The sequence below is a fragment of the Amphibalanus amphitrite genome, unplaced genomic scaffold, assembly GCF_019059575.1.
Source record: "Amphibalanus amphitrite isolate SeventyFive unplaced genomic scaffold, NRLGWU_Aamphi_draft 000119F_arrow, whole genome shotgun sequence".
Lineage (NCBI taxonomy): Eukaryota > Metazoa > Arthropoda > Thecostraca > Balanomorpha > Balanidae > Amphibalanus > Amphibalanus amphitrite.
In genome coordinates, this window is record NW_024881614.1 from 18,849 (window position 1) to 33,321 (window position 14,473).

Here is a 14,473-nt window from a genome sequence, read left to right on the forward strand (position 1 = left end):
CCCCCTCTCAATATTTTAGAGTTTAGACGGTACAGGCGCTGCCATGGGGAGCAAGATGGCCGCTGTCCACGACCAAAGGTCACTGCACACTGCACAAAGGGCTCAGGTCGGGGATCGCCTCCCACCCGCCAGGCTCTCTGCAAATTGCTGTGACATATTTAGCCTCTTATCAAACGAGCCCAGAGATAAGAAGACATTTTAATGTCAGCTGACCTTCCAGGAGGGTGTCAAAGGGCACCGGTAATTTATGCGTCTTTAACATGAGAAAGGGCAAAAGAGGCAGACCATTTCAGTTCGAGCCCAGCGCTTGACCTGTGGATTTAAATGCGGATCAAAGGTGCTCATCCATGTGCGATGCATGTGACCACACCTTTGGTCGGGATGCAACAGACTCAGCATTATCGGATATAACATAAGTTTGGAAATAAGAACAACAACACTGAACTTGTTCGCATGTATCTGATCATCGGTCAGTTACCCTGTTCCTGTTCAAGGAACGGTGAACAAGTCCGTCCACGAGCAGTTCAGTATATCAAACGATCGGTATTCTTGGCCCACAATTCAGTTCACCGGATGCCAACATCTGCATCGTTCATCATCCCAGAGTGCCCACGGGGGCCGGTCAGCCCGAACCAGGCATCCCAACAGGTGCCGCTCTCTGACCTGCGGGCTCCCGTAGTAGAGCTAGCAGGAAAACACCAGGCGCGTTGGGAGCAAGAGCAGCCAACCAGGGTATATGACCAACCGTGATATCGATTGGGTGGAGAGGTAAGCACGCAGCGGAAGAGCCGCGGTGGCAGCAGGTTCAGCCACAAACAAGGGTAAATAAACGCTGGACGTTCAGATTATGGCCAGTTACACACTAAAATATGTGAAATGTGTTCGGCATGACATTTGACCGGATTAATTGAACAGATGAAAATGTTCATGAACACTTCCGCACCATAATCAATATACAATCAAGAGCCAAGGGATTCCGTTTTTGTACGCCATGAACGTCCCGTTTAACAGTGGAGCCAAATGGCGTCGGTTCGTTAATCTAACCCGCCACTCGCAATCATTAATCAACCCTTCTCTCACCCTTCACGGCTTTCCTCAATAGCTGTCGACTCTGAAAGCTTTCACAGCTTAGTAAATCCAACCATAGACTGCGGCCTTGAGTAACTCCAAAGTCCAACCGCACTACGGTCGTCGTGTGCCTGCATGGTGGAGTGCTGGGTGCCCTAGCTACTGATACTGGTTATGTGGATGATAGACAGTTTATTCAGGACATTCCACTGGAACATGTGGCTATTACTGCCCGTCGTCAGTAAAACAGGTGATGATAAAATACAATAAAAGATGAAAGGGGAACACATACAGAGAGACACTCATGATGACTAGTTGCTAGTGTTCTGCTCCTCGAGCAGATGCCTGCGTAGGCGTTGTCCGAACGCCCCCGGGGGCAGTCGGGGCAAATCCGATGGCAGCGAGTTGAGGGCAGCCGGCGCTCGGCAGGTGAACCGGCGTTTGCCCATCTCTGTACGGGATCGCGGCACGTGCAGGAGTGTGTCCTGCCGCGTGCTGACAGCAGCGTCCCGGCCGCGCGCCTCCGCCACGGTGGCCAGACTACCCGCTAGCAACTCCGGCTCGGCGTGACACCGCACTTTGTGCAGCAGGCACAGGGAGTGGTAGGTGACGAGGTTCTCCGCGCTGAGCCAGCGCAACTGGCACATCAAATCGGAAACATGATCGTACTTTTTGCGGCCGAAAATGACTTTTGCTGCGTAGTTTAAGATTTTTTGTATCCGAGAGAGATTGTGTCTGGTGCCAGCACCATACACTGCGATGCAGTATCGAACTTGTGATATGACCAGTGCGCTGACCAGCACGGAGATCACAGTGGGCGGTAGTAGCCCCCGGAGATGCGAGAGACCACCCAAAACTCCAAAGCAGCGTTGCGTGAGCGTTGTAATATGATCAGTGATCACCCCAGGTAAGGTGACGATCGAATATGATGCCGAGATTTTTTACTGAGGAAACTGGGGACAACTCGTGATCGCGGTATTTTACTTTAAGTTCAGGCAATGTGCGAAGATTTTGGGGGCTGCCCAACAGCATCAGCTGAGTCTTAGCGGCGTTGACTTTTAAGCCGTTGGCCCGGAACCAACGGTCAAGAGAGGCCAATGTGTCCTCCATACGAGTGACGAGTGATTGAAATTGAGATTTCTTGCCGCTTACTAGAATTTGTGTGTCGTCTGCATATTGTACTACTACTGCGCCTTCGGCAAACTGACTAAGGTCGTTGGCGAAGACGCAGTAGAGGAGGGGGCCTAAGGCTGAACCCTGAAAAACTCCGATGCTGTTGGGTAGCGGGCGGGACTTTTTGATTCCACCGTGATTGTCAGTGAAGCTGACGCTCTGAGTGTGGTTTTGAAGATATGCGGAAAACCATGAAGTGTCAATTCCGTGCGCCTGTAATTTTGAAAGGAGCTTCAAGTGGTCAATCACATCAAAACATTTGCTCAAATCCAGCAGGCAGAGAAGGGAAACCTCTCCATGGTCAGATGCGGATAGGATATGGTCGGAAATGGATGCGAGCGCGGTTTCCGTGGAATGGTGAGGTCGGAAACCGTGCTGGTTAGGAGATAGGAGAGGTTTTCGGACAGGTAGGAATAGAGCTGTTGGTGGACAGCTCGCTCTAGGATTTTGGTGATGACAGGTACGATGGATATGGGACGGAAGTTGGACGGGTTAGACAAATCACCGGATTTTAAGATGGGATGAACAAGGGAATGTTTCCAGGAGTGCGGGACGTCGGATTGGGTAATGCTGGAGTTGAGCAAATGTAGGAGCACCTCCCCGATCGACTCAAAACACGCACGGAGCACGTGAATACTGACACCGTCCTCGCCGCAGGCCGACGAGCTGCTGAGTCCGAAGACGACAGCACGCAGCTCTGACAGCGACAACGGCGCCAGCACGAACGCACAGGCGCCCACACGCGGCAAACGGCAAGGGGCGGTCGGCAGATCACCCAACCCGCGTACCTCGGCAGCTACTCGCGGTCCGACACTGACAAAATACTCATTCAGGTGGTCCGCCGATGTGCTGGGCACAGCACGCGACCCCCGCCTACTACCCACGTACGGTCTGATAATGCGCCACATAATGATAATGATACTATGATGTTGGAGTAAATGGTTCATATACGTCATCCATGACCATCGTTTTTCTAGCCGTCACCTTTCGTTGACCGCCCTCCCTCGACCGCACATGTCGACTGCATCCCCTCTCCTCCACAGAGAACCTCACTGCGCCGACACTTCCAAAAAGATATAGATACCTTCCAAAAAGATACACACATAAATCAAAGACAATTTAGTCACCGCAACGTCGTAGACCATGCCGATGCTACACATCCACAGAGTCCCAAACTCTGATAAACCCACGACGGTCCAACTACCCACTGACGGAATCCTCAGGGGTGGATCGCGCTGCCGCCCCTCGATAGGCCGTATTTCACCATCAGACACTGTTTGTCTGGTCTGTCGGACCAACACCAATAAATAACAAACTAGAACAAGCTGGCTCTCAGGGGGCCGCGGCGTACTCGAGGAGGTAGCCAGTGAGTAGGAAAAGTCGTCAAAGTCCGGGGGCGGGGCAGAACGAGTGTAGTGGTGAGGAAGGATTTATAAGTTACAAGCATCCCATTGACCCCAATCCTGTAGCATGTAACGGTTCGATGCTTAGTCCAGTAAGACAGAAACAGTCAGAGCTTACTTTTGTTGTGCAGTATTCAGCTTCAGCCAACTTAGATTCCACACCAAGATATAAGAGGACTTAGACTCGACGGTTGTAAAGCTACTTTTGCTCCTCAGACAACAGATCCTGGATCTTGCGTCGTTCCTGTTTACATTGTTCCGAGTAAATCGCTCATTGCTGGCATGATCCTCTCAGTGCGGTTTTCAGTCAGTAAACCGCCTCAAAAGCACATTTATAACGGGAGAGATCAAATAAGACGATCTTGTATCACGTTTCGAGGGCAAATATATCATCAAAGCAAAGCTAGGAGATAGTACAGCCGCGCAGGCAATCTCCTACCTTCAGAAACAGCTTCATAAACAGTAAAAACAAGTCAGCAAAAACAGCCATAAATGGTCAAAACCAAATCGTCCGACAAATCCTTCTTATTTGTTCGTTCTCCAGGAGCACATGTTGTTTTAACATTTACTCAATGCTGTTCAACTTAGCCGCTGTTTCCAGTACCCACTCTTATCCAGGGACCATCGCCCAATCATAACGAGAAATCAATCTCCTTTGGGTAGTGTTCTTCCTCTCCCACTTTCCTCCTCTTCCTTTCAGTACCCACTTTCCCCTCCCCCCCCACACACACACTACCCGCTTCTCCGGGCGCCCTTCCCTCTCCACCACCTCCTCCCCCCCAGGGTCCACAGAGGTCCACAGAGGTCCACTGTCCACCACTGGCGCTGACCGGCGGTCCAAACCGCCAGCCGTCCGACGACTACCGCCGGCACTGAGCAGCAGATCCTCGCCCAGATCACGTCCGGCGCGCGGAGCAAATTTCCAAACAATCTCCCGGCTCTGGCGTCGGCCGCCTCCTAACGCCGCGACTGGACGGCCTCGGCTTCTCGTCTCGGACCCCTACCCCCTCCCTCCCTCTCCATCCCTATAGCCTCGGGCCCAGTAACAAACCATCGGGGGGCATTGCTGGCCCTCTCCTGGCCCCGAGCATGGTAACAACAATTCGAGAGCTCGTCTCAAGGATGGCAACTTTCCAGACTCTACATACGTGACTGAAGACCGATCACTGATCGCGAACATCCTTTGAACATACAAACCGCACTTACCAGAGCCAACATATCGCCCTTGAGTAAGTGTATAATAGCTAGTGACTAACTCAGCACCGTCAGTACGGCTAGGCCTACTACTGTACCTATGTAGACCAAAATCCTCCACCGGCTCTCTACATGACCCGAAGACCAAGAAAGCAGAACACCGAGTCTCCGGACACGGGCCCAATAGCAAGTACAGAAAGTTCCGTCAGCCACTCACTCGCCTTTCTCAGCCGGTGACAATAAACGACCACCCCATTCCATTCACGGACAATAAGCCATTCCCACCATGTCACGACAAGTGTTGACCCACGCCACACAGACCCGTGCATACATATAGCGCTAGCTAATTAAGACGCTCGTCGCTCATGGAACAGCGACGTCGCCGCTCTGTTCCTCGGTTAGTTACATTAATCACGCGATGGATATAAACGACCTTACGCCCGACACTGCGGTGCTGAATATTGCAGGAGGACCGTACGAATGTCGCAGGGACAGTACACACGCACACATGCACGGCGTTCCATGGACACGTCAGTGGGTTGACTGACAGCCGACAGGTGGCTGGCAGCGTCTGACAATTGTCAATGCGGGCTGTGGCAGCCCTCCTTTGTGGGTATCCAGTGTTCACAAGAGGTCTTTTCTTCCGCCAATGTTACCACATGCCGTACCACGTCATGCATCATTATCTTCACGTCAACAGATGACATCGCTCGGCAATGTCCATTCAACAACCACGCCCGTCCACACAGGTGTGTCCAGTGGTGTGGACGCGTCCAAGACAGGCTGCCTGGCTATTTTTGCCTGCTACTGGGTCCTATCTGTCACTGAAGTTTGGCTTCACCGATGGTATACGGACGCGTCGACAGCATGGTCATTTGGTCTGGCTTCAGCGACTTAAACGCGGCCGGACAGGTATTTATAGGTAGGAGGAGGAACGTTCGGGAAGATCAATGAACGTTGGCTGAATATACCAATGCCTAAATATCACACCGATTACTCACTGTGATTACTAGCGTCGAACATCCAATGAAACGATGACAATCATTGATAACTTACCAAAAGCTAAGCCTACCACCCGCACCGGTAGCACCGATGCCACTCCAAAGACTCTCGGCCCCAGTTGCTACCAGCGCAGTATCTGGCTGGGCGGCCGTTCGGCGGCCGGCAGCCACTTTACGCCGGTCGGCGGGCGCGATCCTCCGCTGTGATTAGGCCGCCGGCCTGACTGATGGCCGCCCCACTGCAGGAGCCGGGCCCGGTTATACAGCGCCGGCCGGCCGATATATGGAGCCGCCCCGACCAACTGCCTGATACGTGCCGGGCTCAGTGGTGTCGATAGCGGCGATAGCAAACCTACACTAGCTCAGTCCAGCCCAAGGATGGGAATAAACCGGACCGAGACTTCCTCCGGCACTAACAAACCTACAACCAGTCCAGCCAACCGGCGCGGCGGACGGAGAATAAACCGTACCGAAACCTACCAAGGCCGCTAATAAATTTAGACCAAGCCTAGCAACACGGAAAATGGGATGGAAATTCAACCAAACCAAACCCCGATAATGTCGCCAACAGACCTATAACCATCCAAGCGAAGATAAACCAAACGAGACCCCGATGGCTAACACTGCTGTCAGCCCTCGCCGAACCGGCGCTGACGGCCGTCGGAGCTGGAGGCGCCTGAAGTTAGACTGCACCGTAGGGCAGCTGTGTAATGCGGCACAGCCTACCCTCCCGCTCCAGCGACGATGCCGAGCGGCGCGGCGCGGAGCCGGGCCGACGAATTTCCCCAAAACCAACTCCGTGGCCGAGTGGCTGACGGACAGGGTTCAATTAGCGGTCATCGGGCCGCGGTCACGGGACAGATTCCCAAACGGCGGCCGACGCGAGCTACGGCGCTCCGACACGCGAGTGGTGAGCAGCCGATTTGGGAGGCGCAGCGAAGGGCGCGGCGACTTGACTACAGAGCTAAGGAACTAACGCAGAGAGGGAGTTGAGTAAGTCGAAACTGAAGGAGTCAGAAAAACCGCCAGAGTTTAATTAAAGTGGTTCCAGGAAAGTTAGCAGCACGTAAACAAGCCTGAAATACTCCAACATTCAATGAGGTGTGGCAATTTCTTTATAATAGTAAGTTATGAGCAATATATACCCCCGTTCGGTCCATCAGGAACAGGTAAAATAGCCTGAGCATGCGAGCAAAGAAAAGGATACATCACTAGTGTTTTCCTCCACTTCGCCCATTTTCCGGGACCATGAGGAGCATGTCTTACGCTAATGTGCCAAGACCATCCATCAGCCCTGACACGGTCATTAAGAATCCAAGTACCGATGGAAAAGACGATGGCCCATATAACCCTTCAGGGGCAATATCAATAAATATACGAGTACCTTTTGTCATTGAGGGGCGCTTGGCAGCACTGCCATCCTGACCCAGATGCGCAACATTAGCGACCAGCTGTGTATGCTTTCCTATCCTAGCCACCAGGGTTATCCGATGGCGATCAGCAATCAATGGCCGGATGCATCGCGATGCATACCTCCGGAAGTAGCCGTCGGGGCCCACAACTTCTCAAGGCTACCTGGCAGGTCACAGTATCGGCGGAGTATCGATCAGGCCAACCAACCCACCTTCACCGCCGCCACAGAAGGTCAGTCCACACCCGCGACTGATTTTGAGTACAATCGTAGCGGATGTTCTGTTACCCGCCGAGAATCATAAAAAGTAGCTCTCACTTTGACAAAATACCGAAACAAAATATGGAAACACAGTATCGAAGAGATGCCTACCACATCCATAACAGGAGCAGTCTCAGTGGCGTCTACCTTGACCTTGTGCCGACCAGTCGACACACAACTCCACCATTAAACCAGCAGAAGTGGTCATGGAGCCGGCACACAGACCCAGCACGGCTACCACAGGGTCTGGCTGGAGGTAATTGTGCCGTTTTCTGCCCCGGTGAGTGCCAGCTGGGGTTGTCTGACCGGCCCACGGTGGCTTACATTGGGCAGCTGGGGTGGCCTCTCAGTTTGAAGCGCAGTGGCTCAGACTGAGTTCAGACTGTCTGACCCGTTGACATCGGACAACTTTTTCAGACAGTTGACGGACCGGCGCCGCACTGACGCCTCAGATCAGCACGGATCGACCTCTGAGCTCACAAGACCAACACGGACTTCTAACCTCACAGCACAGGACTAGCACAGACAGAACCAGATATCCAACTCTACTAAATTCCTGCACATCTGTCCAACTGCACACTGCCTAACACGCTGTCCTCATTTCAAGACGCCATCCATTAAAGCGTCGTTTCCAGCGCGGCGCGGCGGGACGCAATGAGAGCTACAGCGCAGAGGCTGAGAGCTTCACGGAAATGCCGACACGGCTCTACACTTAACGCCCTGGGAGCTCCACAACCGATTCGCACCGTAATGGATCTTCTACATAAGAACATGGTAATCAATATCAGATCCAATACTGACCCAGATATGTGATAGGCAGTAAGCTCGTGCTATTAACCTGGCTGGAACGATCTGTTGGAAAATGAAAGGGACGCCATTTAATTGCGTCCCAGAAAAGCTATTTCTGGCACCTAAAAGCTGACTCGCCCCAAAATTGGTCCTCAGCACCTATTTGGTGGATACCAGCACCAATCATGGAAAATGACCTTAATTAGCTGTTTCTGGCACCTATTCATCGGTACGCCTTATTCTTTTTTCTGAATCTGGCACCTAAATGCTGAGCGTAGCACCAATCTAGTAGAAAAATGAACTACTGGCTGATAGAATCATGTTGTTCTGGTATAATGACCCCTGGAGTCTAGCCTAAAGGTTGCCAGTGCAGCTACACTCTAAGACAGCCCCGTAGTGATCTCAGCATTGTACATATATGACGTTTAAGTAAGCAAATAATATTAATTTGTTTGAAAAAACAATGTCATTTAAATATTTAAAAGCATTTATTTGTAATGCTTAAAGGGAAACATTTTTGTGAGTAATTGTCTCGATTTTGACCATTAAAACGGGTATTGTATTTTTTGACGTCATCAAATAGCTCCAAAAAAGAAATGTAATGTTTTCATTCCGTTCAAGGCCGCTGAAGAAACGCGGGATCTTGCGTGGGACATTGTCCGTTGTTTGCCGCGCAGAGTTGTGCCGTAGTTGTGCCTTTTTCATCCGTTTCTTACGTATGGCATATGTGTGCATGAAGCTTTGATTTTGTTTTTGGTTATTGTGTGGCCGGTCAGTCAAACGCCCCTGTAGAAACCGGATGCTGCGTTTGATCGAGATGGAGTCAGACGATGATTGCAGAAAGCTAATAATATTGAAAAGAAGGCCGGTTGTGTGGCATGTCTGTTCAGAGTTGACATTTTGCTTTACTCCAGTTTATGACCTGAGAGCCTGGCTGGAAGTGACGGATCCAAACTTGTCACGTTAAAATGGCTGAGGGTGCAATAATCTCTAGTCTCTACATAGCGGGCTGGTATAGGAGCGTCTTGCTATGCTGCACCATAGCTGGCTAGTGATTCTCTTTTGGCTAGAAATGGCATTAATCATTATCTCCACTGGCGAAAATGGCACTTGACATCACCGAATGCAACGTTCATGTTGTTAGGATACATAAAATCAGGAAGATTACGCGAATTAGGTAGGCAAACGTGGAATAAAATAGGTGCTGGATGTTTTGGTTTTGGTGCTGAATCAGCAAACAGCAAATACGGAGTTCAACTAGACGATCTGGCAACTTTAGGCTGTGTGGAAGCAATTAGGTGCCAGATTCAGATATTAGGGTCGAATAAGCATTTTGGGGCTGATCAGCAATTAGGTGCCAGAAACAGCTTTTTAGGGACCAGAAACAAATATTCCCCAAATGAAAGGAATGAATATATACGTGAGTGGTGACTCTTCAGGCTGCTGAAATGGGGTGGCAATGGCGTAAATTCACAGTGGAAGAAAGATAAAACTTGGAGCTACTGAATATCATAGCTCCTGCGAAACGGTTAAGCGCCCCAGGTTAGAGCCTTGTTTCCTTCAAAGGTCGACACAGAAGCTCCAATGACTCTCCACAGCTCAACGTAACACGCTTTCAGAAGCCCCAGCCGAAACCGAGGCCCTCGATGCAAGTTAATACCTAATATACCCGAGGTACCCAGCAAGCCACAGCCCACGCCCACAAGCTCCACGCGAACCAAAATCATCATCCCACTCCCAAGCCAGAATCGGCACTCTCTGTCAGCTTCACTCGGGCCAGCACTGCTGTCAAATCAGCCTCTCTGAGCCGTCACCACCGTCCCACGTCAGCTCCTGCTACGCCACCACCAATCTCACACAGCTCCGTCGGCAGTGCTCAGGCGCCGGCGGACTCACCGGAACATGGCTGAGCTGCCTGGACGGCGCGCCGCCAGACAGGGGTCTCCTGCTCGGGCCCGGGGTCTGTCCGGGCCTGCCGCGCTGCAGCGCTGACGGGGGCGGCGGAGACATGGCACTGGACACCACCGGGCCGCCGCCGGCCGCCGACCGACGCCGCCACCGCCACTCCATCGACTGCCGGCCGCCGGCGGCGGCGGCGGAGGCGTATCGACGTCCGTCGGCCGCTCGGCAGGTAGTGCGGTCCCGGACCGACCGCCGCCGACCCGCCGCAGCCGCCGCCGCCCGAGGCATACGCTCCGTTTAACACAGCCGGCCCCAGCCCGCGGCACGTGCATGGACCGGGTTCCGGACGACGCCGACACCCCTCCCCTCTGCTGCTGCCAGGCGAAATCAGCCGCTGAGCCGATCGATAAAGACGTCGCCATGGTAACTGAGCGGCGGCGTCGCGTCGAGCCGGCCACCGCCGAGCGGGCCGATCTTCGCGGCACTATGCGGATTGCGGGTCCCGCGACATCGCCCTGGTGCCACCGAAGGCCCGAAAAGGTCATCACAATCCCTGAGGCGACATGGGATCTGCGAAGGACCGTCCTGTCTCCCCCAGGGAAATCAGTTCATTTTTCCTGCTGTAGCTTCCATCAAAACAAATAAATGGGACTGGCCTCACACAGCAAACATCTTTCGACACATATCGTTGTTTGCTGTACTGGCAGTCAAAACATTAGTAAAGATATTGGCAATCCCAGACTCCCAACTGATTGTCCGAAGCAAAAAAAAAAAAAAAAGACAAAAGCCAAAAGGCCGAGAAGCGAGAGCTCTTCCCAATTTCTTCCAAGCGCGGCTAATACCGGACGGTCTGCTCAGGTAGGCTGCGCCGCAGCGCAGTCGTGTCCTGCGGCACAGCCTAGCCTGATCGCGGCAGGCGGCTGCTGACGCTCGAACGCCGTGGAGCTCAGCCGTTCGATCCAACAACAGTTTCCTAATCGGTAGGAAAGCCGTGAGCTGTGCCGCACCCACACTGGCCCCCTCCCTCTTAAATTGGCTGCTTTACAGGGCCTGACAGGTTACCGCGCTGGAGCTAGACGCCGCCGGCGGCTACGCGCACTTTCCAGTCAGTAATTAACATTCCACATCGCAGGCATTCCTGCAGCCTGCGCCGCGCGAGTCGGCCCTCGGGGGTATCGGGTTACAAAGCCACTGTTCCACTTACCTTGCTCTCTGCCTCTGCAGCCTTCTGCTCCGACTCGACCACACGCTGCTCCAGCTCCACCAGCTGAAACAGAACAGAGCACAGAGTGTCAGAACAAGAACCAAAAGACCACACACTCAAACGACTAAAATTTCAGCCCTTCCAGCTGAAACACGCTAGAGCATAGCATGTAAGTGATCACAGATGCACTTAACACGCGCAGTGGAAGGGTTGCGAGTACTACGCCCAGTGGAAGGGGGGGGCGGATGTCGCCCCCCCCCCCTAAGATCTCAGCTCCCAGTGGAGCTAGAAAGACGAAATTTGGAGGGTAGGTGGGGGCCATGGGGAACTCTGTTGTGTGTGAATTTCATGACCCTAGGTCAATATCTTCAAGGTCAAATGAGGTCAAATGTGGTCAAATCTGCCATATTAGCGACTTTTTTGCGTTTACACGCCAATAACTCAAAAAGTTACCGGCCGATTTCTTTAAATCTTTCACTATACGAAAGAACAAACATTTGTGAGTATGTATGGTGAATTTCTAGATAATCCAACAATAAATATGGCAGTTAGAAGCCTGCTAAGGGTAAGATGTCGCCGGCTGAAGCGGCATCGGCCGACGCGGGAAACGCGGCAATCACAATTTTGTGTTTACACACTCATAACTCAAGTTGTTACCGGCCGATTTTCAAAATTCTTTAACCATATGATTGCCTGTACATTTCTCAGTCTTCTCACCGAATTTGACGCGAATCTAATATAATCAGCGGTAAGGAGCGCGATGTAAAGACGGAACCGTCCCGCCCCGGCACAGTCTACAATTCAGGCGGCGCGTAACGGCTAGCGCCGGCCGCCGCGCCGCCGCGCCGCCGCGGCGGCAGGATGTTTGACTTTACACCGCTATTACTAGAAAAGTTGTGAACCGATTTTCTTACTTTTTGCACGAGAAGATCCGCAATTCAATTCTGGACAGGTAGCCGAAATTTCACATTGATATTATGCTTGTGGCGCGAGTTATTGGCGAAAAACAGGAGGGGTGGGCGAAATCCGCCCCCCCCCCCTTCCACTGCGCGTGTTAAGCCACAACTCTACCAGCGGAGACAGGCCAGATACAGCACGCACACATTAAATCCATCTCCATCAGGTAAGACAGACTGCAGAACAGCGGCCATCAGTGATAGCACACTATACCTGGAAAACGTCACCGATAACATCCAGAACACCATTTAATAGGAACACTGGCACAATAACACAATCCTGTTCTAGAGGCATCGATCAACATCAATTATGCTCGAGAATACCCATGTAAAATGACGGAGCGAATGACCTGTGCGTAAACATCAGATCCGCCACGGACTATCAATGGAATGGGCTGATGGGAATCACTTTCCCCGTGCAACAGACGCAATGAACGGTGAGGATCACTGCAGCTGAATCATAAATCAGAGATAATTTACGGCCCCGATGAAATACGGGCAACAAGAGACCATTATGAAAAGTTTACTAAAGTATAAACATTGACACAATGTGCCGATGAAAAGAAATACCAGGCAATAACAGAAACGGCCACATTTGGAACATGACCATTTATCATGCAACTTTGCCTTTGCAAAATTATAATTTCATTCACGAGCACTGTATTATAGTTATAGTTAAGCCGTAACACTGTGTAACGCTGGATAGGTCGCACGGGGTGCAATAAGGAAATGACATCGCGAACTTCACCCTAAGTAATTATTCGATAGTCTTAACTCGACAAATAAGCCTGGCAATTTTTGGGAAATGTACACAGTTGTTATAAATTATTCCAGCTATTAGTTGGCATAGTTCAACGCCCATTATTGTGAAGCACCGTCAGTCCGAATTATGCAATAGTAGAAAGGTGTATTTTTCCTTGCAGCTTATAATCCAGTGAAGTAGTACCTAACATACTTTGGTCATTGAGAAACATACTTAGCATACTTAGCCTTATGAGAAAAGCTCTGAAGTTGCAACTGAAGTTGTATACACCATATCGCATCACACAGGCCGTTCTAATAAAGCATCACATTTTCAGCATTGCGATCACTCCAAGAGCCACTCCAGGCTGTTCCCCTGCAATTGCGCACAGCTGTGTAATTTGTGGTCAATGGCTGAGCTCCCAATAAGCGAATACACCGCGCCAGTACCAGATTAGGGTCAGGGTTCGACCGCAGTTCGGCACACGGTGGACAAAGAGCCCCTCCGACTTCCTCAGACCCGCACAAAACCCGTCTTCCGAGAGGCAGCGCCGTACCAACATCGCGCCGTCCTCGCCGGCAGGATATTGCCGTGCCAGAAAAGGAACTCCCGGATAAGCTGCTCCGCCGGTCCCATGCCAAATATTACAGAGAAATGCGGAAATTACTCCAGCGGGAACTGCCAGACAACTACAGGAAATGATGATCAGGTGGATAAGGCTGATAAAAAAAAACTTGAAAAGCTGCAAACAACCGCGACGCTGCCCAAAAACATGCAATCGGGTCAGGTCGTGGGCACAGTTGGACACGCAGTGCTTTGGAGAGATAATGGAGAAGTTATCACATTTTCGTAGCAGAATGAAAGAAGCATTCAACTGAAGTCGCATATTCTAATCAGTCTGCGAATACTGTGCGATACTGACTATTGTTCAGCCAATGACTCGGTAGCAAAATCATGTCTCCTTGTTCTCTCGGACGTGACAGGCCTACCGGAGCACTTTCGGTTCACCTCCTGAGCTTCCCTCCCCCGCCATAAACACGCACCCCCCCCCCCTCCCCCACCTGACCTGTCCTCCCTTCCCCTGAGTCAGTCCGCTGACCCGTTTCCTGGCCGGTACTGAGGGTCGCCTGTCGGACGACCGGAAGGCCAGGGCGGGGCAGACGGCTGTACCGGCGGCGCCGGCCGGTCGGCCGTCAGTGACTCACGGGCGCCACCCGGACTATTGCAGCCCACGAGTGGCGCCGCTACGGTCAACGTCGACTCACGGGCGCCAGCACGGCACTGCCGCCCACCCCAAGGCCCCAGCTACGCCCATCACGAGCGGGCGCCACCCCGGCCATGTCGACCCAGGGGCGCGACCCCGGCCACT

General features: G+C 52.1%; 1 protein-coding gene across 1 annotated transcript in view; it reads right to left on the reverse strand.

Moving 5' to 3' along the window:
* Window positions 1-1,379: 1,379 nt before the first annotated feature.
* The window catches only part of LOC122381345, an 81,185-nt gene continuing 68,091 nt past the window's right edge, over window positions 1,380-14,473 (reverse strand). Inside the window, exons 3-4 of the mRNA XM_043365385.1 lie at window positions 11,407-11,469; window positions 1,380-1,706 (exon numbers count right to left, since the gene is read on the reverse strand). Coding sequence (XP_043221320.1) covers window positions 1,380-1,706; window positions 11,407-11,469 — 390 coding nt within the window. The remainder of the gene's footprint in view (window positions 1,707-11,406; window positions 11,470-14,473) is intronic.